Here is a 25,984-nt window from a genome sequence, read left to right as displayed (position 1 = left end):
AAGGAGGTATTACAGACTGTGCTACACAAGTCACCAACAGAAATTGTCAAAAAAATTCCTTTGAGTAATGACACAGTCCAAAGAAGAATTGATGAGATGGCTGAAAACATTGAAAACTCTCTATGTAATAATTTAAAAACATCTCAGTTTTCAATGCAACTTGATGAGTCAACTTTGCCAGGGAATGAAGCCTTACTTCTCGCTTATGTGCGTTTCATAAGGGATCAACAAATCTGCCAAGAGTTATTGTTTGCTCAAACTTTAGAAACTGATACTAAAGGAGCATCATTATTTCGTGTAATGAAAGATTTTTTTGAAGAGAAAGAAATTCCCCTGAATAACATATTGTCTGTTGCTACTGATGGTGCTCCAGCGATGGTTGGACGCTACAATGGTTTTATCGCACATTTAAAGGAAGAGGTACCAAATATATTGGCCGTACACTGTGTTATTCACCGGCAACATCTAGTAGCAAAAAACTTGAGTGAACGCTTACATAGCTCACTTCATCTCATCATCAGAGCAGTGAACAAAATCAGAGGTAATTCTTTGCAGGACAGGTTATTTGGACAACTCTGTATGGAGAACGATGAAGATTACAATCGTCTGCTTCTTCATACAGAAGTTCGTTGGCTATCAAAGGGAGCCAGTTTGAGCCGTTTTTCCAACCTTTTCAACTCAGTGCTAGAGTTTTTGGAAGAGAAAGATGCTACTTTAAGAGAAGATTTGATAAAATCAAAACCAGATATAGCTTATCTGACAGATTTGTTTAACAAATTAAGTGAAATGAACCTTCAGCTCCAAGGTGATGAACTGAATCTAATAAAAACTAAAAATGTAATTTCTGCATTTGTGGGAAAGCTTCAAATACATAAAAGAAACTTGGGACGGGGAGAATTTATCCACTTTCCAAATTTGTCAACAGTAGACAAAAATGACGAAGATTTACTTGAATATTGCCAACATTTGGAAACTCTGGAATTGGACTTCAAAAAACGATTTCAGGATATTTTAAAAATGGATGTACCTGATTGGCTTTTGGACCCATTTTCCTGTGAAATTTCAGAAGCATCTCCAAACTTAGAAGAAGAGTTGATTGAGTTAAGAACAAATGAAGAGCTGAAATTTAAATTTAAATCTGGATACCAACAGTTTTGGCTGCAGAAGCAGATACCTTAACTTTATCCTGGTTTATGGACTATTGTTCAAAAACTTCTTATTGCATTCCCTTCGTCTTATTTAGTGGAACGTGGGTTCAGTGCAGTAACAACGCTAATAACAAAAAAAGAAATAGGCTGCAGATAGCTAATCGTGGAGACTTGAGAATGCTGTTAACCAACATGGAGCCAAATATTAACAAATTGTTAGAATCTCATCAGGCTCATCCTTCTCATTAAAACTTATTCTGTTACTAGTTTAGTTCGTATTCCTGTCCTCTATGTACTCACCATTACTCGGGGCTGGCCCAACCCCCAGCAGTGCCTTAGGCAAGGGGCGGGGCATTCCAGGGGCAGGGCTTGGGCAGCTCACCCCGCACCCTGGGGGCGGGGCTTGGCAGGGGGGCATTAAGCATTCAATTTTTTCTAAAAGGGGGCGGCGAACCAACAAAGTCTGAGAAACACTGCTCTAAAAGGACGAAAGCCGTGTTCTGCAGCATAGGAAGTGAATCATTTCCACTTGCTAGCATAATTTTTTCTGGTAGAAGGCTTTCATTGATTCAGGAGGACTTTATTCAAAAGCTGATCCTCCATGCTGTTAGCTTCAAGGTGAGAACTCCTGAATGCAGAATCTGACCATTTTCCTGAATCAGAAGATCTGAACACCTTGGAAGTCTTTTGTAGGTGTGAGAAGACAGTTTGAGTAGATGCGGAAACATGATGCAGGGCCACCATGGCGTGATCAGAATGCATCTCACGTGTTCTGCTAGATTTCATAAAACTATTCTGTTCACCAGAGGTAACTAGAGGTAACAGGGAAAACATGTAGGTCAGATCTTGTGACTAGTCCATCTGGAAAGCGTCCCCCAAGGACCGTGGGTTGTGGCCGGCTCTCAAGCAGTAGTGTTTGCATTTTGCGCTGTAGCAAATAAATCTATCTCTGGGAATCCCCATAGGTCAACTATCAGCCACAGGTAAAGGTCACTCAATTCCCACTCATGACGGAATTCTGTCATGAGTGATCGACTGAGGCCATCTGCCAGAACGTTCTCCGTCCCCTTGATGTGGATGGCCACAGGGGTGATGGTATTCTTGATGCACCAATGCCAAATCTGAATGCTCAGCACACAAAGAGACCTGGAGACCGTTCCACCCTGTCTGTTGATGTGAGCAATTGCAGTAGTGTTGTCCAACTGCAGTTGTACTACCTGTCCTCTGAGCATCAGAAGGAAAGCTTTCATGGCCTGAAAAACGGCCAATAGCTCCAGGAAATTTATGTGAAATTGGCATTAGTTGCTTGACCAAAGACCTTGCGTTTGTTGATGGCTAGTGGGGCTGGTTGGGTAGTGTTGTGGTGAGCTGCCTGGGGCGGCTGCAGCTCTGCAGCTCCAAAAAGCAAAACTGAGGCCTGTGTCTAAAATGGCTGGTTTGCAAGAGACTGAAGTGTGAACTTTGGTTCTGCTGAGCCAACGTAACCAAATGGAATTGTTTATTCTGTAGTCAAGGCCTGAGGAAAAAGGAAATTTACCCCGCCCCACCTTGGAGTTGTTTTTGCATTGTGCTATACTAATGTCAATAAGGTCTAAGAAAACCACATTTTAGATATCAGTACATACATGCATTTGGAATACATACTTCCTCTAGGCCCTGGGCTAATATGTGCGCCTTAGCCTGTAAAGGCAAATCTGTGCCTCACAGATTGCCATGGCATTCGCCTTCCTAAGCTGCCTAGACAGTTTCCAGCCCTTCCAGCGTTTTTCCTCAAGGCCTCCTGACCAAGGTACAGACAGCTTGGCCCGGTAAGTATTATATCTAAAGATTGCCTTCAGCCTAGATTTTTCCAGTACTAACGTACCTTTCTGATCCTGTCTCCTCCCTTTCCACCTGTGGAATCATTCTTCCCCCTCTGCTTTCTAGCTGCATCCTTGCCTCGGCAGGCTGTCGTTTCTCTTCCCCCTCTTGATCCCTTCCTCCTTCTCTCTCTCTGCTCTTGGCACACAATCACCACATCAGTGATGATCAGTGATGAGCTCTTAGCTTCCCCCTCCCCTCTCGAGTTTGCCTGTTTGGCCCATGGATTGTGCGTGGCTTTCTCCCTCTGTCTGCGCTGTAGATGAAATGTTTTGCATTTTTCTGGTGAGAGCTGGGAGATAAGACCTCATTGCTAAGAGACAGAGCTTGCTAGCCAACTCTGAGTGAGATAGGAAAATGTTTTCATTCCTAGTCAGTGAGAGAAAATATGCTAGCAGCTGTTAGCTCATTTCCAGTGAGAGAGGAATACTTTTAATGCTGTTCTGTTGGGTGAAAGAAATGATTTTAATTGCTGTTGGACCTATACATTATAATGAGACATGTGATTGATTTTGCTTGTTTGCTAAATTGCTTCGATGTAATCATTTAACCTTCAATAAAGCTTTTAAACTGTAGTTTTGTGTTTGGGAATGCCTTCATTCTCCCCCCCCCCCTTTTTCCTGAACGCACGTGACCTCACAAATAATGAATCTGAATTAGTCTGGTAGACTACAGTTTGTGTAAGTGACAGCCAGGCTGAAGTGTCGCAGGCCACTACGTGGTCCTCCCTGACTTTCTGAAAGGGGAAGTAAAGTAGATGATCCTGTAATGGTAGTAGTTGTGATGGGCGCTCCTGAATTTCAAAGATGCTGTTTGTTGCCATCTGCCTGTTTGTTGCGTTGGGTCAGAGTGTATTTAGTCTTTTGCTGAGAGGTGCATTTCGTAAAGGGGTGGTATGTCTTCTGGTAATCCCTCCATTCCTGAGGTCTGAACAAAGAACGTGGGCGGTAGTAGTATCTTTGTTTGGAAACATAGATTGCATAAGTAGTAGAAGAAGTAGTAAAAAAAATTTGCTGTAAATTTCAACTTCATCTTTTCCACCATGGCATCCGTTTCCTCCGAGAAGAGGCCCTTGCCATCAAAGGGAAGGCCTTCAATTTTATCCTTTGTATCTTGTTGAAGGGAAACAGATCATAGCCAGGAGTGCCATCTCAAGGTTATGGCAGCACTGATAGACCGAGATTCAGATTCCGCTATGTGCTTAGCGGTGCTAAGCTGTTGACAGGTGAGGTCACCTGCCTTTTGCAGAGTTTTCTTGAATCAGACTTTAAATTCCTCTGGAGGGAGCGTGTCAAGATCTTTTTCTAAGCTCTCCCAGAGACAATAACTAAGCTCTCCCAGAGACAATAACTATATTTTGCCATTAAAGTGGAATAATTGGCAATCTTGATAGAAAGACAAGAGGTGGAGTATACCTTCCTGCCAAAGACATCCAACTTTCTGCTTTCTTTGTCCGCAGGAGTGGTGTGCCATTTTCCTGATCTCGAGGTGGTGGCGAAGTCAATGACCAAGGAGTTAGTATGGGATGCTGAAACAGGTAGGTATTACCCTGTTCCCATACCCTATAAAGGCCTTCCAATCTCTTCAAAGTCAGGGAAGAAGTATGAGGAACCTCCCATGTGCACTGAGCAGCATTTGAGATGATTGGAAGAAGAGGCAAGGCCACTGGCTGAGCCGTGTAGGACCGAGCCATGAAGTTATAGACAGGGTAATCAATCGTTTTTAGTTGAGAAGTCAGATCAAGACCCAAGGCAGCTGCCATCTCTTTCAGGTGCGAATGATATACTTTTAGCTCTTTGGTCGGTGAGACGTGGGAAGGCATTGCTATGTTTGGAGAAGGGTCAGGTTTGATGGTTTCGGTATCAGATTCAAGATCCGAAGAACCATGATGACTGTCATCGGAAGCAGCCACCGAAGGAGAGCACAGAGAAGGACCCCTGACTGGGGATGGTAAACGTGAGTGCGCAGGTGGAGAAGGCTCATCTGTCGGAACCACTGTAGAAGATACTTGCTGCACTGTGGTCTGCTATAGATATCAGTTGTAGAGTCTGCGTGGAAGCCGTTGAGGACTGCTCCTTCCAGGCCGGTGGAACAGGAGGGGCGTCCCCTGCAGATAACATTCGAATTGGTAGGCTATATGTGGCAACTTGGGGGTAACTATTTCCCAATGCGTTTGGCCTCCAAGCCCTGCTCTCATCAAAATTATAAGCAAGTCCCAGCGAGGTTGCCCCTGGCAAGGCTGTTTGTGTGTATGGAGAAACGTTATGGCTAAAACCACACATATGCCACAGTGCAATGGCAGCAATTTGAGTCGCAGTTAGCAATTGCGGCATCGGGTTCGTTGGTACGGAAGGAGTATCATCTTCTGAGCAAGGGAAACCCTTGAAAGTAGATGGAGTGGTTGTATTGAAGTCTAACATGGAAAGGATAGAGTGGGTCGTGCCGGGATCCAACAGTGCTCCCTTTGTATTGGAAAGATCATCCTCTACAAGTGCAAAAAAGTCATTGGCGCTCGAAATCAAGGGATCACTGTTGTAATATTAGCTGGAGTATTTAGAGTTGACGCAGGTTCTCCATCTCTTGATGTCAGAGATCTTATCGGAGTCAGCGCAGGAATCAAAACACGAGCCGCCGGTATCGATTGTGTCGATGTCGATAGAGCCGGTAGACCTGGTGCCATCGGTGCCGAAGGTCAATGTTCCGATGTCAAATGAGGTTCCAACATCGAAGCGTGGTCTGCTGGCTGCTTCGATGTCGATGCATCCATCGGTATCGAAGTTGAAGCGAATTGGTGTACAGCTTTCAGCCCCAATGGCTGCTGGGTCATTGTTGGAGACTTTGTCGATGCCGAGTGCAATGTTGAAGGAACTTTTGACATTGTAGGCTTCAATATTGAAACAAAGACCATATCTTGGGCCGATGGCAACGGCACTGATGTCGACAGTTTCCGCGTCTTTTGGGAGGGCTCGCTCATGACCATCTTGTCCCCCTGCCTTTTTGAGGCCTTCGGGGTTTTTACAGTGGACAACGAGGTTTTAGACTGGCTAGATCCCAGAGCCCTCGAGCCATGCGCCTGAGGGGATGGGGGTATATCTCTTTTTGACAAAGATCATCATAAATAGAAGCCCTCAATCGAAGTTCACAATTTATCCGAGCTGGTTTGGAGAAAGACTGACAAATTTTACAGACATAGCAGGCATAAGTTATGGGCATCTTGCGAGAGTAATCTAGCTCGACACTTCTCGCAATGTTTAAAAGTTTTCTTTTGCTTGGGGTATCCATATTAACCTGAAAGTGGAATTAAAGTCCACAATCAACAGAATCAGTCAGTTACTCACAAAACGTCATCTCCACACAGTCCAAGGTCAAAACGTCAAGTATCAGTCCAATCAGTTGACAAAACAGAATCAGTAGGAGGGAAAACGTTATCCAATATACAATCCAAGGTCGTAATAGCCAGAGAAAGATAGTAGAACTTTTGAAGTAAACGCTAGATAGCAAAGGAACCAGAATGAAGAGCTGAAGAAACTGAGTGAACTGATCTCTACGGAGCGTGCAAAGGAACCAAGGTGCCTGAGCTTCCTCCTGCCTTAAATAGCCACGTGGTCATGTGGGACGGGGCGCAAGAGCCGAAAAGGAGCTGTGGAACTCAACACAGAGAGGCTTCTGTCCAGGTGCAGAACCTATTCTAATAGATTCAACTGATCACGCCCCAGATCACATACATACTCACCCACTCACACTCAGAGTGCCGTTTCTGGGCATGTGTTTAGAGCAATGACAGAAATATGCATATATAAAGAAAGTTTTAGATTTTTCAGGTTGACACAGACCCAAAGGCATAATTAGCAAACTGAAGGGAAGTGGTTCAAATATTCTAACAAACTACCATTAATCATAAACACATCCTACTTTCATGAACACAAGCAATTACTTTTAAAAAGAAGTTGTTCTGGTAAGAATGCATCTGCCTACTTTATTTATTGTTAAATTTATATACCTCCTTTCATTCAAACAATCCCAAGGTGGTTAACAGCAAAATTTAAAAACAAGATTATAAAAAAGTCACAATTAAAAATATTAAGCTTAAAATATAAAACAAATCTAATTAAAAATTTAAAACAAAAACATAAAAGCAATACAGAGTACAAAGAGCAGCAGCAGAGACAATCAAATAAAAGCCTCTTTCTAAAAGCTGTGATGGAGACCAAGGAGCGAATAGCCACCGGGAGAGCATTCCAGAGTCTGGGGGCAGCAACAGAGAAGGCCCTGTCCTGCGTGCACGACAACTGAGCCTCCCTCATTGTTGGCACCCAGAGCAGAGGTTGACACCTCGTCAAGCGGGAAGCAACCCTAGGGAGCAGACGGTCCTTCAGGTATCCCGGGCCCAAACCGTTAAGGGCTTTAAAGGTCAAAATCAGCACCTTGAATTGGATCCGGAAACAAACTGGTAGCCAGTGCAGCTCTTTCAAAATGGGTGTGATGTGCTCCCACCAGGCAGCTCCAGATAAAACCCTCACTGCCGCATTTTGCACTAGCTGCAGTTTCTGGATATTCTTCAAGGACAACCCCACGTAGAGCACGTTACAGTAATCCAGCTGTGACTAAGGCATGGGTAACTGTGGCCAGAGCTGCCTTCTCCAGAAAGAGACGCAGGTGTACCAAGTTTGGTCCAAATCAATGCAGTTCACAAGCTAGCCCTCTTGCACCTCAAATGTTCACACATCCACAATCTTGAATTGGGGTGGATGACATTATTACCAACCACACCATTGATCTGTCCCTATGTGTCACTCATTACAACTGTACCAAATTTGGTACATCATTACAAGCTATGCCCTTGAGACATCCCCATGTGTCCTTACAGCTGTACCAAATTTGATTCAAATTGGTTAGGCCATTCACAAGTTAGCCTCTTGTGTGAACGTTTGAGGCACTTCTGCCATCTTGAATTGGGGTGGATGACATCATCACAAATTACACCACTGAGGTGTCCCTATGTATCCACAGAACTGTACCCAATTTGGTTCATACTGGCCCAGGCATTGCGAAGTTGACAGGGGACACATGTGCACACGGAATGCCGGATGATTGGAAAGTAGACTAAAAACTTTAATACATAATTGTTAATAAATACTAACAATATTTTCAGAAGGTTATTTCACATAGGAGATCTTACATAAATGTGGTGAGATGCAGACTCCAGAGATAAGAGAAACGATTACAAAAACAAACGATCAGATTGAGCAAGCTACACATCAGCATGACCTAAAAATGCCAACTGAAATTTTGTCAAGAGTTGCACAGAACCTAAAGAAGCAAAAGGCAATAAGCAGCCACTAAGGTACTACTTTTTTAATAGAAAAAAAAGATGATAATAGCCAAAATATCAACAAGACATTTTTTAAAAAATCTTGAGCATGACAAATAAGAAAATTCATAATGAGAGGAAGTAGACCCTATTTGTTTGCACATGCGTCTTTTCTGTTTAGCACTGACAATGACCAAATCTTCTAACTGTTCTGTAAAAAGTAAGGAGAGGCTTCATGACAAACACCACATTAACACAAAATAGGGATGTGCACTAACTAACTAAATGTAAATGCTAACTATGATTCATGCACTGGTTCGGAGCTGCAGCAGTGAATGGGATCCTTTGAAAAGAGGGGAGCAGGTTCTTACATGCAGCTTCCTGCTGTGATGGCACTGCCCCCAAGAACACATGTATGGCGCCAGAACACACATGGCATCTGTGCATTTGGGAGTGGCACCAAGTGCAGGTTCTTAGAGGCAGTGTCGCTGCAGCAGGAAGCTGGATTCAGCGGCAGAGGGCAGGTAAGGACCTGCTCCCATCTTTTTTTAAAGATCCCGCTCACTGCTTCCCTCCCTGCAACACCAAACCAGTGAACAAACCTCGGTTCATGCACATCCCTATCACGAAATACAAAACCTACAGATTGTTCATGGACAATGTGTTTTTTCTGCAATGAAAAGCACTTACAATAAGACTGATGAGAATACATATCAAAAGCGTTCAAAATAAAAGCAGCAATATAAAAACAATACTAAATTACTATTTCATGCTTTAAGCACAAAACTATGTTACTTGTGTCATCTAGACGGACACTTAGCAGAACAGTTCATCCTCATTCAAGGTTATAGAGCTGACATTATCTTTCCCTTCAACATAAATGTTAAAGCAGGACATATGTCCCCTCACAGTTAGCCAATGAGCACTGAATTTGCAATTAAGATCTATATGGCACTTCAGGTAAGTTGCAATAAATCTTTGGTTTTTAGTTAATTTAAGCTCATCCTGTCTGTTTTTATGTCTTGTTGATATCATGCTAGCTAGCAAACCTAAAGTATACTGGATCCTGTCCATGACCTAGTTCTACATGGATTTCCACTGCAAAGAGTTGCTTTGTTGGGCTGTGGGGCTGGAGAACTGTTATATTCACCAGCATGTTTCAAAATTATACATCTTTTCGTAGAAGGATAGTCATTTTATGTAGTTTCAGGAATAAAAGAAAAGTGAGGAATTCAGCAGCAGAAGAGTGTACGCAAGCAAACAAACCTTATCAGCAACTTTTAGCAAGGGGGGGGGGAGAATCAATTTTTGAATGAGAAACCAAGAAGCCAAAGAGAAAAACTACTATTGCTTAAACGCTCAAGAACAATTTCTTGAAACTAAGTTGCCTGCAGCTATCAAGTATTAAACAAGTTGCACAACATGGAATGCAATAAAAGAAGAAATCTTTACTGTATGTTGTGTTGAGAGGGAGAGAGAGAGAAACATTCACTCAGAGCAGTGTACTCCTCTTCACAGTAGTCTCATTTTTTAAAGTCAAGCCATTTCTTTGCAAATGATGGGTGACATCCCGGCTAAAATTGTGCGTGTTCAGTGTCCACTATGTCTTCTGAAAACTGCCCCTGGCAGTTTCAGGGCCCCAGAGACATATTTTTCAGAGGCCCACAGTGGCCTGTATAAGGAAGGAGAGACTGGCAAAAGCTGCCCATTTCCTGTTGTGCTTGCAAAAGGTTTTTCACGTGCAACATTAACCTGAACCTCAGACAGTGTCTTTAAGATTAAGCCAGGGCTGTTTAGCAAACTGAGATTACTAGGAGCTCTGCATAGGATTGGAGCCCTAATTACATTTACTCAATGGAAGTGACTTTTTAATTAAAAAGAAATACATTGAATTGAAATGCAAGATGGCCCCATTTCAGCTAAAATTTAAGTTTTACAATTTCTTGTAAAGGTAAGCTCTTATGTTGCAGCCCGTCTCTTTTCCGATATAGGACTCTCTCTTAATAAAAACTTCCAGTTAACTCTTGAGGTTAATGCTTTCAAAGTAGCATGATAGTAGCTCAAGCCTTGTCTTGAAATGAAAGACAATGTCTTCCACATGGAAGAATTACACTTTCAAACAAAAAAGCAGATGTACAGCCTCATGAGCCGACTATAGAATGTCAGCCACTGAATGTACTTGCTTCTATTGGCAATGGGGTCACATGCACATAGAAGCCTACAGCCTACCTGTAACAAAACTATTCTGCGGGGTGTTATATCAGGTTTAGAATATAAACAGATCTAGAAGCAAGTCTGGGTAGTCAAACTGCAAGCACCAGTTAATAAGCATTTTGTTAAAAAGTATGTTTCCATGCAGGTCCTCATGACCTGCTCAGAGTAGAAAATATCCGAACACCACTGTACCACACAGGTATGCTGTATAGAATGAATCCTGTACCCAGTACAGAATTAATCATCTTGTCTTATTGCTTTTTCTATGCAAACCATTTAGTGAAGCTTTTTAAATAGGAAAATTGTATATAAAAATTTGTAGTAGTTATAGTAAATATATTACAACAATCAGACAGAAGCACTTAACTGGACTACTACTTACCTTCCCTTGCTGCATAGAGCAATCCACACATCCTACTTGTATATTTCCATGTTTAGCACCAGGAATTATTTGTAATCTTTCAAAGTCAGTTCCCAGAATCACAATATCACATCCTGAGGCATATGCCTACAGAGAGAGAAAAAGTAATTATGGTTTTAAAAAAAAAAACCCAACAAAAAAACCACCATTAAGACAGAAGTCATATTTAAGAGATAACCTTTTGAATTTCAGACAATACACTTCTCTGTTCATTACAGTTAGTTTGTACAAAGATTACAAGATAAACATCTTAATTAAAAGAATCTCCAAATTCCATTCTACTGTCCTAAACAAACCTAAATCATGATGCTACAATGAGAAAGACGACTTCCTGACATATCTATCTGGATTAGATAGAAGATAACATTTATTCCAATCATTCCCTTATGAATATTTCACTAATCTACAGCTCCAGTGAACAAATGTCTGAGTTTATATACTTATACAAAACATTAAAGATTTGATTCCATATCACACACTATATAGGCCTAACTCAAATGACTGATAGGAAGCTTCAGTTAGTACACAATGCCACCCATCTGACTGCTGTTAAAGACGACATTCAAGAGAATATAGTTAATCAGTCATGATAGTCAAAATTAGGCTTGTGCCCAAAACGTTTCGGAGGCCATTATGAAGGCCTCCAAAACGTTTCGGGGCTGGGGGCAGTTTCGGCGCCGAAACGCCGACGGGGGTAGCACTTTAAGGGAGGGGGAGGGTGTACTCACCCCTCCCGCCGCATTTCCCCCGCCGGCGCGCTGTCGTTTTGAAGCCCCTCGGGGCGGCAGTGTTCCTCCCTGCCGCCCGTTTCCCCCGTTGGCCGGAAGTGGCGAGCGCCCGTTGTGCGTGCGTGCGTGCACACATGGCAGAAGGGCGCATGCGCACGCACAACGGGCGCACGTGCTCTCGTGACTTCCGGCCACTTCCGGCCGACGGGGGAAACGGAGCAGCAGGGAGGAACGCTGCCGCCCCGAGGGTGCTTCAAAACGACAGCGCGCCGGCTGAGGAAATGCGGCGGGAGGGGTGAGTACACCCTCCCCCGCCCTTAAAGTGCTACCCCCTGCCGGCACCGAAGATCTTCGTGCTCATCCCTAGTAAAAATGAAATCCCATGTTCAGGGCAGAATGTAGATTATAATGCTGCAGATAAACTGGGAATGACTACACACAACACAGTATCACTGTGAGCTCCCAGGAGTAGGGAGCAGATCACAAGTGAAGCCAAACTGTGGGACTACATGGTCCTTTGACCTGACTTTGCAGCTCTTAATCTTATGTATTACTGCAACTTAAAAATATTTCTAGCTGCTTGCAACTATCAGGAATGTAAAGCGGGTCTTAAGTATTCTTTCTTACTGTACAGCTTTCTTACTATAATCAGTCAGCTAAGAATACAATGAGAGGAAGCAGACTAGCATTATATAAGCATCATGCATTAAACACACCACCTGAATTGTTCCACTGAATCCATTAGGGGTGTGCATCAAACTGATTTTGCATTTTGTTTTGAGCTCAAAATGAATGGCAAATGGCCAAAACCTTTAATAGAAAACAGCAGTCCTAGGATCCTATGGGGGTTTGAAGGAGGAAGGTTAAAATGTTTAAAATCGCCCACTTGCCTATTTCTTTTGTGGGTTGGGTGATAGGTAGCCCTATCACAGAACTCATTTTGGTGTCCCTAGGAGCTACCCATGGGAAACAAAGAGGTATTTCGCGTTTCCTCATTGTTCCCTATGACCGCATGAAGCTGCACTCAAGTACATGCATAAAAGCTTTACATTGCAATTTGCAAAGCATTTTGCAACCCTGCCTTGAAAAACACTGCAGAAGAATGCAGTAAAAAGGAATCTGTCCCTCTCAACACAAGAACACACATTTCAAACAACCAAAAAATGGCCAAAAGAGAATCACTGATCCAGAATCCACAGCCAACCACAGTGCGTGTGCTGCAGTAACATGATTGGCATAAGTTGCTCTCTCACACACTATTGACTTCCTTACGTTACTTCCTAGCCTTGCAACAGCTGCCACAGCAGCACCCTTAGCAGCAATCTTAGCCATAAGCTCAATTAGAGCAACTTCAGCCACATTTTTTGACTGAGTACACTTTGCAATGCAGATTGCATGCACAAAGGCCAGGTGAGAACCAGAGCCACACCACTGCTTCACGGGCTGCAGGGGGAAGCTTTGGTGCCCGGTAAAGACCTTCTCATTTACTTTGAAAGACGCCTCTTGCCACTCCCCTCCAGTGTTCCCCCTAACAGAGATTCCCAGATGTTGCTGGTGATGTGTTTAGAAAACCAAAGAAACTCCATGTTTGCCCAGAATACCTCATGCTAACTTAAAGTAACCCCAGCCCAGCTCAGGGACATCACGGCCTCTCATGATCAACGTCGTTATCTCTCTCCACTAAATTGTGTCTAAGAAACTTGGTTCTCACAAGGTTCTCACTGTTCTTTGCTGACAGTTAAGAAAACAGGATTTAACCAAATAAGGAGTAATCACCAGATGAACAATGAATCATTCGCATGCGTACTAGATACTTAGTCCACCATTTTATTGCCACGTATACTATGTCTAGGGTGTCAGCATCATTCAGATTGTTTGTATAAATGTAAGATGCACCTGTAACCAAACGGTAATCAGTTTAAGAGCGTAAGCCTACTGATTACCTATTGCTAAAACTGCAGTAGCAATAAAAGCCTCTAAATGATTCCCACTGAGTCTGTTTGATTGTCTAAAAGGCGGACCCAGGGACGAACCAAATTCACATCACTGGGAAACAACTACAATGCCCATAATCCCCAAGCAAAAGCCATTGCAGCTGGTGATTCTGGGAGTTGTAATCAAGAACATCTGGGAATCCTTGTTAGGGGGAACACTGCCCCCACTACTCAACCCCAAACCGGTTTGTTTCAGACTGGGTTTGGTTACATCTTGGACCAGGCCCCCTTCCTGAAAGGCGGTCTAGTTCATGATCGGACTGCTTCACAGCGGACTGGTTTGAGAGCAAACTGGTTCTGTACATCCCTATATCATACTCACTGCTAGGAATAGAAAATCACAAAATCAAACCTTCCTTTATTCCTTCCTCCTCTCTTCCTGGTGTATCCTCTTCAAGAGAGGCACAATTTAAGGGCTCTCTATGCCTCCCAGTCCCTTTGAATACATTTTGAAATTTCCTCTTTTTGTGACTCCTGCTCCCTCCCGCCAGCCATTGGGGGCACAGTTGCCCATGATAACACATGATTTCTATAAAAAGCCAAAGAAGAGAGGAGGAGATTGCAAGCCAATCAAAAGCCAGTGCCAGAAAACCAATCAGCAAGGGGAAAACAGGCCTCCAAAATCGTGCTCAAAACGTTTTGATCAAAACAGGGTTGCTTCATTCCAAGCTGGAAACAGGCCCTTTATTTAGGGGGCATTCTTTTTCTAGCTTGAAATGGCCCATTTTGAGTGAAGACGTTCTCTGCACAGCCCTAGAATCCATCCTTACAGAACAGAAAGCATTTAAATCTCAAACTAAATTATACAAGGAACAGCTTGTTTTTCCTCCACTCTGTTCCTCACCTTCAGCAACGCAGAAGGTGAGTGAGTCAGTCAGCACACATGGGAATCTGGTTTTTCCTCAAAAGAAATGTGATATTTCTTACCAGATTACAGTTTAAAGTATTTTGTTTAAATGGTAAGTTTGGAGGCTAGTAGCAATTTAGATCAGACAACAAATGCAGTGGTGATAGATATGTGTTTCAGGCAAGATATTCAGGCATCACATTGACACATGTGACAAGCAATGAATACTAGAGTGTGTCAAAGAATTACTCATGCATATCAGTAATGGAAGTCCTTCAGTATCATTCCAATCCAACTGAATTTAGCTCAGCGTCAAAACAATCTAACACTGCAAGAAGCAACCACTGTGCTTTCAACACCCAAATGGTTGCTAACGTGCACTCAATCAGCGACTGGCTTCCGCTACCAAGTCCCCCAAATGAGGCAACAGACCACCACATTAGTTGCTCAGTTAAGCTGTAAAAAAAAAAAAGAACTTATGTCTTTCCAAGCCCAGAGCTGACAGCTGGCTAGGGCTATAGATCAGTCAGGCCCCACACTGGGGTGGGGGTACTTTTATCATGGAAGGGACATATCACCTATATTAAAAAAACAACAACACATATAAATTCTAATATATGGAGTAGCTCAGTGGACTATTGCTGGTCCTCTGGGGGAAGGACTAAGAAAAACTCACTGGATCATTGCTTTCCCCAGTAGTCTATCAACATCCACCTCCACCAAGCCTCTTCTATGTCCCTTTTAATACAGGGAAAGGGACAGCTTGGTCAAACTCTACCACTCCTTCGCCACCCCTACTTCTGGATCCAACTACCTCCCTGCTTTCTTTTGACTCAAGATGGTCTGCCAGTACTAACATCCATTCTTGATCATGTGTCACTCCACAACGGTCCAAAGTGCAGCATCAAATGGTACTCTTCCCACTCTGGGTTATACCTCTTCTCAAGGAATTTTCCCTTTTGCCAACTATGTGACTTTCCAAACTATTTCCCATCTTTAGGCTGCAACCCTATACACACACCAGGCTCATTCACACAATGATAAACAGGGTAGGAGAAGCATCCTACCCAAGTTGCAAAGCTGTGCATGCTCCTGCTTTTGGCTCGTGACAAGTGAAAAATAAGGTGGGAGGCACAAGCAGTGACCATCTACTTAGTGGCAACTGGATAAGAGGGCTCTATTCTACCCAGCTGCTGAATTATTTAAGAAAAAAAGCCTTCCTCCCAGCTGCCGCTTAGCAGAAATCACTGCCCGTGCCTACCTTGTGTTTCATTAGCACACAGGCAGAGAACAGAAAATGCACAGCTCCCAAAATTTTTATAGGATGCTTGTCCTATTCTTGATTCTGATCATGTGAATGCCTTACTTACTACGAATCCCAGCTGAACGAATTACGGCTTGACTCAACATGCAGAGGTTCAGGTAGTACATTTCTTTGTGGTATCCCAACATGGGATTTTAAAAAATAGTCTGATGGTGAAGTATTTAATATCAAGTCATTGGGTAGCTGGTACATGTTCAAAACAGCCCCTTTTTATGGAGAATGCCAGGCTGAGTAGCTAATAAGTTGATGTACAGGTGTAATAATGACACCACATACCAAACTTGCACTAACAACCAACTGGCAAGCCTGAAATAAAAAGCAGGAAGTCCAAGTTGGTGGACTGCACATATACCAACATAGTTTTTGTTTATGTCAAGAACAGTAGACCTGAAAGTTATCCATTGGACCAGGACTACTTACAGAAAACACAAGCAAAGGACTGAAACATACAATCTTTCCCTCAACAACTATTACAGTATAAACTGGACAAACAAAACCCCTCGGCAAGAAATGACTATTTCACTTTATGATAGAAGAGTTTGAAGTGACACTTTCCTGAAAGTGGTAGATCCTTATACCCAAATCTGAACATTCAGATAAACCTTAAGAAGGTCCACTGCAATTGAAGAACAATATGCAAGCATATTTGTTTTTAGGATCAAGCCCCCCAAGGGTAGAAAGTGTAAAGTGAACAGCATGTTTATCACAACTTGTTTATCAGAAAACTGATGTTAAATCCAGACAATATGGAGGTGCTGCTGGTCCGTAGAAAAGCCAATCGTGATAGGGTGATTCAACCAGCTCTAGATGGGGTTGTTTTCCCCTAGAAAAAGCAGGTGCACAGCTTGGGGGTATTGCTGGACCCACCTCTGCTTTTGGATGCTCAGCTGGAGGCAGAGGCCAGGGTTGCCTTGTCACAGCTTTGGCTAGTATGCCAGCTGCATCCCTTTCTTGATAAGGCAGATCTGGCCACAGTTACCCATGCCTTAGTCATTTTGTGGCTGGATTACTGTAATGTGATTTACATGGGGCTGCCCTTGCAGATTTGCACTGGCTGCCGATATGTTTCTGAGCGAAATACAAATTGCCTATAAAGCCCTGAATGGCTTAGGTCCAGGGTATTCAAAAGACCGCCTTCTTTGTCATTAACCCTGTCACCTTTTAAGATCATCTCAGAAAGTCCAGTTGCACACACACGCCCAACAACAAGACACATGTAATTAGATAAACTAGGGTCATTTTTATTAAATACTATTACAATAACCTGCAACGAGGAAACAATTAGAGCATGTGTACCCTCTATATGGGTCAGCTTAATAAGGAGGACCACCCAAAACAGGGTGAAAGACTGGGTGCTAGTTCAGCCCAGGCCAAGTCTGGACATCATAACCGCGAGGTGTTAACCCTGCTGAGGGGAGACCAACCAGCCCCACCCACCCAGGCCGCAAAGCTCTGGGTGGTGGGTGCCAGCCAGTCTCCAAATAGGGGCGGATTCCAGCCCAAGCATTGCAAAACCTGCAAGAGCTATTCCTCAGCTTGCCTACTCATCTCAGATGGTACTCCAGCCAGACACCAAAAAGACAACCTACACCAGTCTGCACTCACCTGCAAAGTGACCAAACATTCAAAAATGACAACCTTACAAATAGTTTCAGTGCAAAGTAGGTTGGAAAAGGCCACACCAGAGCCAATACGGTGTGACCCCCCCCCCCAAATTCCAACTTGGCCCCAAAAGGAAACCGGATAACCTTCACTGAATTGGGACGGGAGGGAAGGGTGCTTTGCCCAGAGCAACTGAGGGAGGACAGAAATGCAGCTGCTCCTTCGTTCCCCTTCGACCCAAGACATGTGCCGCAGGAGCCAAGATGGCAGCCCCCAAGGCTGCCTCACGGGCCGGGAGCATAACCCTGTCCCCCATACAAGCTGCATATGGCAATGGGGAATGGCATTACGGTTGCCACAGGTTCATCTGCAGGCAACTCGAGGTCATGCTTTCTCTGTGGCTGCCCCAGGGCTTTGGAATGCACTCCCTGTCAAAACAAGAGCTTCTCCATCTCTGATTGCTTTTTAAACTATTTTTAAGACACCCCTGTTTTCTCAGGTTTTCAAATAAAATTAATTTTTAACTGCCTAATTGTTTTTATCCTGTGAAATTATTTTAATTGTTTCACTCTGTGAATGGTTTGTTTTTATTTTGTTAATGTGCTTTGTTTTATTTTTATATTGTAATTTGGATTATGAACACCACTTAGACGTTTATATCAGGCAGTATATAAATATAATAGAATAAGAATATTTGAAAACCTCAGTTGGTGTAGAATGTAGCTGCCAAGGTTGTCTCTGGAACTGCTCGTTTGGAGCATAACACACCTATTTTGAAAGAGCTGTGCTGGCTGCCAATTTGTTTCCAGATACAATTCAAGGTGCTGGCTATTACTTTTAAAGCCCTTAATGGTTTGGCCCCTGTATACCTGCAGAACTGCCTGCTCCTAAGGGTTTCTGCCCACCCAACAAGGTAGTCAGAGAGGCCTTTACTCCATGTGCTGACATTGGACTCATAAGATTGGACTCATAAGAGAGGCTACATTGTCATGCATGCAGGACAGGGCCTTCTCTGTTGTTGCCCTCAGGCTCTGGAAATCTCTCCCAGTGAATGTCCACTCTTTGGCATCTGTGGCTGCTTTAAAAAAAAAACAACAACTGAAGACCTTTTTTATTTGTTCAGGCTTTTATACCTTAGGGGCTGCCGGATCTCTCAGCTCTCCTTTTTTTATGGTGGTAGTGGTGTTTGGTTGGTGTTCTGTTGTTTTTAATGTTTAATTTTAGATGTGATTTTTATGGATTTTTATTATATTTTAACTTTTATAAACTGCCTTGGGATGCCTTATGAAAGGCGGTATAGAAATTGAACAATAAATAAATATTTCCTGTAAGGAGAAACTGAATGTATTAGAATAAAGCAGAAACATTTTATATATTCATTGTAGCACACTACTGCAATTCAACCAAACACATCTGGTAAAATTCCAAGCACCTAAAGATGTGATGCTAGTACTTAAATATCCTGACATTTTCCCTGGCTCTGCACACAATTACTATCGAATGCGATTATGCTAGGTCCTAAAATATTGATCTTGGTGCCTAGAAATTGTCAGTGCTGACATAGCATTTTTATACACTGGCCACAGGAATTACAACCAGATCAGCTTTACAGAAATCAATCAAAATATACATGCAGCCATGTTAGACTGGGTGAAAAATCCAGAAAGCAAAAGAACTATACCACCTTCATTAGGATCAATTAAAATGTCCCAAAGTAATAGCAATGTTTCTAATTCAACAGAACAGTTCTTCAGGCTGGATGTTAAACCAATACCCCAAAAGAAAACAAAGGGGGTTTGCTAGGCAGGATAGAGAAGGTCTTATGTAGTCATGCACTCCAGTTCTATGCATATTTTCTCACAAGTAAATCTTATGAGTCCAGTGGGCTTTTAGAACTGTGGCCTTCACCATACTAATTACAAAGAAGTTCCCACATAGCACCAAGGTCTACTGGGACAAAAGCATGGCTGCTTTTCCTTTGAGAACAGGAAAAGATAAGAGATATTTGGTTCTGCCTCTAATACATGTCCTGGCTTCAATATTATAACTATAGTGCCCAGGGGCATTTCTAAGATAACTGTAGGCCCAAAAAGATAGCTGTTTTAATCCAAGGGAACCATTTTACACATTGTAATCTTTGCCACACTGGCCAGCATCCAGACTAATGCTGCACTGGTGCAAACATATTGCACTAGATAGTTCTGCTAAATCAGGGCTTTTGTTCAAGACTATTGTTGCACTGGTGCAACAGGATGCACTTGCACAACTTGTCACACACCCTGCTATGATATCCCTTAATCAGTCCATTTCTGTTGCAAGGAATGATGCAAAGCTAGCCACTCTCCCTAAGCGGACTGAAAGAGTAAGCAACTTTGAGCATACAGTCAGCTACTCTTCTGTTCTTGCATGTGTGTATCTTTGTGTATTGCACTAGCACAGCACTGGATAGTAGCTAGTGGCCACTGACTGGTCATTTGTATGGAAGGTGTCTTCTTTTATTACAACTGTAATAGAATGTTGTTGCTTTCCCCCATGCAGTAATTTCCTTCATCTTTGATGGAAAACGTGTGGAGAGAACTGAACTTTTATTACAGCAAGGAGAGTCCTTCCAGGTCACCTCTAAAATAAAAGCGCCTCAAGGTATTTATGATGCAATCACTTCCATGCATTCACACCAACAAGCAGTTACTGTTGACATTATCATGTTCTCATACTATTTGGTAAACAATCCTTATGTTCACTTGTTCATTTTTAGAACAATGAAGAACCTGTTTGATCTTGAAGAACTAGAATTTTACTAGGCAATGCCAGAGTAGCAACATGGGGAGGACCCTCTGTTCAACGGGAAAGCACATGCCTTGAATGCACAAGGTTCCAGGTTCAATCCTTTACATCTCCTGTTAACAGCTGCCTAGTAGTGGGGTTGCAAAAGTGCCTGTGGCACCAGTACCAGTCAGAATACACAGAGCTAGATGAATCATGTTCTGATCATGGTATAAGGCAGCTTTATATGACTAGATTTGTAAAATGAAAGCATTTTTAGTGCTTGCATTAAGGAAATTGTGGCAGCTCAGTAACAAAGTTTCTACACCCATTATAAACAAAAATGTGTGCTTAAAATAAAAGGAACTATATATTTTATTTACACTAACATATATATTGCAGCCGACTGTTTTGTTCTGACCTATAGTTCTTTAAATACCCTAAAAATGCCCCATTCTCTTTTGCAGTGCAATCATATGCCTGTGCTATGAGCTGTTTTCATGGCCCTTAGAAGCACAACACACACAGCTACCCTGCAAAAGGGTATCACTAACTGAAAGGCTGAGTTGCAGATTTTGAATAAAGAAGGGTGCTGACCTAATCAATTCTTTACACATACACTGGTGATTCTAACTTAAAAAGATATACACAGGATAGGTTTTGCTGTATGTCATTTCCAAATTATATGCAGTACTGGCCATTCAGTTCACAATTCCAGATATGTTCCGATTATTTTAATGGAACATCATCCTTTAAACCATTAGAGAGTTTTGCTGCCCTGCTTTAATGACAACAGCTTCAAGTTGAAAGTAGTTCAAAGCAGTTACCCTCATCAATGAAGTTCCTGTCTGGATTTTCCATTTGTGACAGTACAAACCTCGATGACTAACCAATATGCTGTAAATTCACAACCCACAGGGTGCCCTTTTATAGCTTTTTGACATGCAATAATGTTTTGCAAGTTACTTTGGATTAATGCTGAGTTCCACACACTATGCAGAAATTGGTGTGTCTTGTGATCTAGGGAATATTTTTTAAAGCATTATACAAGTAATACAGAATAATACATAAGTGTCTCAGCTTCATAAACATTTATTCAACAGTGGCTCTGAAAAATCAAGCACACATGGACTCCTGAATGACAGACTGAAGTGACTATTATGGACACCCGAATTGTACTCTCACAATTATCTAACATTTTTGCAAAGGTTCTACGTTTGGCACAAAACATTTATACGCCAAGCATGGGCAAATTATGTGTTAGGACAATCATTCATGTGTCCATACCAAGTGTGGTGTGTGTGTGTGTCTTGTTTGAATAGTAAAATGTGTATGTGCGAAGCACTGAATTTTCTTGTGTCCTGTTTCTTACCTCCATTTCTGGATCACTTCTGCTTTCAGAATGGGAAAAAGACTGAGGAGAGAAGAAGGACTGTGCCCTTCTCCATAAGGTTCCATTGTTAAGGAAAACCACCTACTCTCACCTATGCAAACTGGAAAAAGACATGGAAAGAAGCATGTCTGCTTCTGTCACATTCAGCTTGGCCCTAAGTGGAAGAGTTTTCACACTCTGTACAGGGTCATACAAAAATCAGACTTCAAAAGATAAACATTTAAAGTGCATGATTTTACATTTTTAAGAAGTTAAAGCATTTGTATAGTCACTAAGCACCAAGAGATAGGATTACCTAATTATTCCATTACTTCTAAGTATGGAGTTATTCAGTATATTTAAAAAAAATATTTACAAAGACATATGCTACCATTACCTTAAAAGCATCATCAGTAGTATAAGGCTGAAATCTGAATATAATTATTATTTTTATTATTATTTACATTTTATATCCCGCTCTTCCTCCAAGGAGCCCAGAGCAGTGTACTACATACTTAGGTTTCTCCTCACAACAACCCTGTGAAGTAGGTTAGGCTGAGAGAGAAGTGACTGGCCCAGAGTCACCCAGCTAGTTTCATGGCTGAAATGAAATTAAGGTCCACTAACTTTTAACACTAACAGGTGTTCAACACCCAAATATTGAGCATAACAGAAGGGCTGGAATCCCCTAATTTTAATTAGATAACCTGCTTCCTTGCTGTTGCATTTATCGATGAGAGAGATTTTAAAAAGCTCACACCTCACACAGTGGGAAACAGGAGTGTTAGAAGTTCAGCCAAATGCAGAGAGGCAATATTTATAAATATCTCACTGCTTCACCAAATAATAAAACGCAACGAAATCCTAATTATAATCAAAAGAGGTAACAGAAACATGATCTGCTATGTTTAATATCATTTAAATCATAAGTATTCTACATGCCTGAAAATTGTTTTCAAGTTTGCTTTGCCTTGATTGCACTGTCAATCACTCACTTTTCCCAGAACAGTTGTACAAGATAGTAACATTTTACAGTTCAAAACAGAGAGCAAACAAGTGACATGGGACACAAGTCATTTAAATCTGACTTTTAAGTATTTTCTCTTCTGATGCAAAATCACAACTAAGTGACAGAAGCAGATGGATCAACAAAGACACATCTGAAAGCAAGAAGGAGGAGATTCTGAACGGGTTTCCTATTCCTACAAGAGTAGGAGTGGAATGGAAGCATCTGCTATATTCTTTGACTGTTTATCTTTCTTTTGACAGAATTTTATTTTCGTTCAGGATAGCTTCCAAACCCGTTTTGAGCAGAAATAGCATTTTAGAGCTAGAAGATATTTTGAAGGTCTTCTAGTCCAACTTTTTGCTCAATGCAGAAATCTATTACAGCAGCCCTGATAAGCTCTGTCAGAAAACCTCTACCAAGGGAGAGTCCACTACTGTGCAAGGCAGACTATTCCTCTATTGAACAGCTCTTACAGTTAGGAAACACCTCTTAAAATCAAATCTGAAAATGCTTTGTAAGTTCAATCTAATGGTTCCAGTCCTACCCTCAAAGGCAATAAACAAATCCACTCTTCCTATGTTACAGATGTTCAGATGTTACAGCTAGAGATCTCACAGCTACTTTGTATCCATCTTCTTTAACCATTCTTCACAGGACAGGTTTCCAGATCCTTCACCATCTTTGCTTGGGCAGAAATCTTTGTTTAGAGCTAGAAGGTAATGTGGAGGTCTTCTAGTCCAACCCCTCTTCTGAATCTGTTCCAGTTTTATCAGTGTCCTTAAGACCATAGGGCTCAAAACCAAAAACAGTATTCCAAGAAAGTTCAGACCTGTACATGATACAGAGTAAAACTATTACATCTCAGGATCTGACACTACACCCCTGTTAATAAAGCCCAAGACTACAGTAGTCCCAAAACAAGCATTGATATAACAACCAAGGACCTCTCAGCATGCAGAGAATGCCCTTCCCTCACAGCTGGGACTGGGGCACACAGAACCCAGGCAAGCTTGAGCCCCAGCATCTCTCTCCCCCCATATCTTTTTTTCTTTTTTTTTTTTCTTTTTAAGAAATGAAAGTAACCAGACATCCAGACTTTTCACTCAAGGCACAAATGACCAGGCTCAACCCATCATACTTCAGACACATTATACGAAAACCCAGCTCCCTTGAAAAGTCCATAATGCTGGGGAAAGTTGAAAGAAAAAGAAGAGGACGACCAGCAGCAAGGTGGATGGACTCGATTACGACAGCAATGAATACACCACTGAGAGAGCTTAAAGGCCAAGTTGGAGACAGATAATCCCGGAGAGAATCGTCTATATGGTCGCCAAGAGTCGACACCGACTTGATAGCACTTAATTAACAAAAACAAAACACCATACATGGTCGATCCCTGTCCAGCTGATTAGGACTGCTGTATAGTCACAGTACAGATATTAACAGCAGCAGCAGCTCCGACAATCTTTGGGGCGGGAAGAGAAGGGGTGGGGAAGGGGTCTTCCACGAGATCCAGCCTGCCCTGCCACCGTGCAAGGGCGACGGCCTTGCTGCTCTCGGGCGACTTCTGCTTAGAACATCAACAAGGGCCCGGCTCCGGCTGAACGGGTGGCTCTTGGGCGTGTGTCTCAGGCAGGCAGGCAGGCACCTGCTGAACCAGCCGGTCCCACCCCGACCAGTTCCATCCCCTTCCTCTGAGACAAGCCTCCTGACTGAGGTCCTGCTCTTCGCCAGCAGCGGGGGCCGAGCTCCAGCCAAGCGGGAGGGAGGAAGGGAGAGAGGGACCCCGGGGATGCGGGAGGGCGCGGCGCAGGCGAGGGTCGGGGAGAGCGGAGGTGGCAGAGGGGCAGCCGCTGTCGCGGTGACCCGGCAAGGAGACTCACCGTGAAGGGATGCCCGCCGACGCTCCCCACGGAGAAGCAGTTGTCCCCGGGGTTGACGGCCCCCGTCAGCACCTGGTGCAGGTTCATGGTGGGGCTGTCCTTACCCGCTCCGGCCCAGACCAGCTATCCAGCCACCCCACCAACCGGCAGGGCAGCCGAGGAACCTAGAGCCGCTCGGCCACTGCCAGTCCCGCAAGAGCAGCAGGAGGAGATGACGGCGGCACATAGGGCAGGGAGGGGCGTTCTCGCAAGCTCCACCCCTTCGTGGGCAGGGACAACGTCAATGGCGTCACTGCCCTCACGCACACGCAGGCAGACGAGGCGGGCTTTCTCTCTCCATCAGCCCACAATAGCAGACCAAGAGCTCATGAAACGAGCCATCGCGAGATCTTTTTTAAAATGACGTCTTCCTTTCCTCCTGGCAACCTTTTGCTTAAGCTGCCTGCATGTGCGCCTGCGCTGTGCGGAAGCCCTTTTTAAAAAGTGAGCTGCTTTAGAGCATGCGCAGTTCTGGACGCGTGGCGTAAGTATGGAGGAAGAGGAAAGGAGCTCCAGCTGTAAACAAGAGGAGAGACGTCGGTCGCAATAGGGAAATTCTGCGCAGGCGTCGTTGAAACAGCGTTAAAAAAAATTGCCAAGTAGCATGCCTGAGGTCACTTGATTGTCGCTGCCTAGGCAAGAGTTCCCGTGTAGTTTCCAGTCTGGTCAGATTCTGTAGACAAGCCTGTCTCTTTTGTTACTTGTTCCTGCAGGATAGACACAGTCCAGAGGGATTAAAGGGTCGTGTGACGAAGAACGGTGCAGAGCTACATCTGAGGAAAACGAATACGACAAATATTTATATCATGCTTTTCAACAAAAGTCCCCAAGCGGTTTACATAGATAAAAATATATAAAAATCAAATGGCTCCCTGTCGCCAAAGGGCTCACAATCTAAAACAAAACATAAGATAGACACAAGCAACAGCCACTGGAAGGATGCTTTGCTGAGGATGGATAGGGCCAGTTGCTCCCCCCTTGGTCAGCAAAGAGAATCACCTCACCACTAAAAAGGTGCCACTTTGCTCAGCAGAGGACAGGCGACATTCGGGGTGTTCTGAAGCTCTTCATTGTAAACAAAAGTCGCAGTTTTGCTGTTAAAAACAATTCTGTGAAATTAGAGGAAGTACTGGAAAGGCGGCATTAGCTCTACTGTGGAGTTGTACCTGTTCGCTAATTCCCAAGGCATCATCATCATACAAACTGAACTGCATCTTTACAACCTTTTTTTGGATGCAGAGGGAGGATCATGCTGTGTTGTGTATGCACTCTGGTAACTGCAGTGTCTAATCAATGACGGTGAAATGGTTCAGGCACGGGCTGGCAATTAAATGTCTGCTTATGCAGAAGTAGAGCTAATGGGTGTTCAGGCGACGTCCCAGGATAATAGCCGTTTCCGTTTTTTCTAGCTAGTGCAGGGTGGACAACTAATAAAAGCTGAGAAAGTACGGTGGCCAGTTGCCCATGAG

General features: G+C 43.1%; 1 protein-coding gene across 7 annotated transcripts in view; it reads right to left on the bottom strand.

The window, feature by feature from the left end:
* The window catches only part of DMXL1 (Dmx like 1), a 151,963-nt gene extending 127,148 nt beyond the window's left edge, over window positions 1-24,815 (bottom strand). For 4 of the 7 annotated variants that reach the window (XM_053294359.1, XM_053294362.1, XM_053294361.1 and 1 more), the window contains exons 1-2: window positions 24,477-24,814; window positions 10,916-11,041 (exon numbers count right to left, since the gene is read on the bottom strand). In XM_053294359.1, the coding sequence (XP_053150334.1) occupies window positions 10,916-11,041; window positions 24,477-24,563 (213 nt within the window). In that variant the 5' untranslated portion in view covers window positions 24,564-24,814. Of the gene's footprint in view, window positions 1-10,915; window positions 11,042-24,476 lie in introns of all 7 variants that reach the window. The other 3 variants (XM_053294358.1, XM_053294360.1, XM_053294364.1) reach the window with 2 other exon arrangements.
* Window positions 24,816-25,984: the final 1,169 nt, after the last annotated feature.

Source organism: Hemicordylus capensis, chromosome 2, assembly GCF_027244095.1.
Source record: "Hemicordylus capensis ecotype Gifberg chromosome 2, rHemCap1.1.pri, whole genome shotgun sequence".
Classification (NCBI taxonomy): Eukaryota; Metazoa; Chordata; class Lepidosauria; order Squamata; family Cordylidae; genus Hemicordylus; species Hemicordylus capensis.
This window is presented reverse-complemented; position numbering and strand designations above follow the sequence as displayed.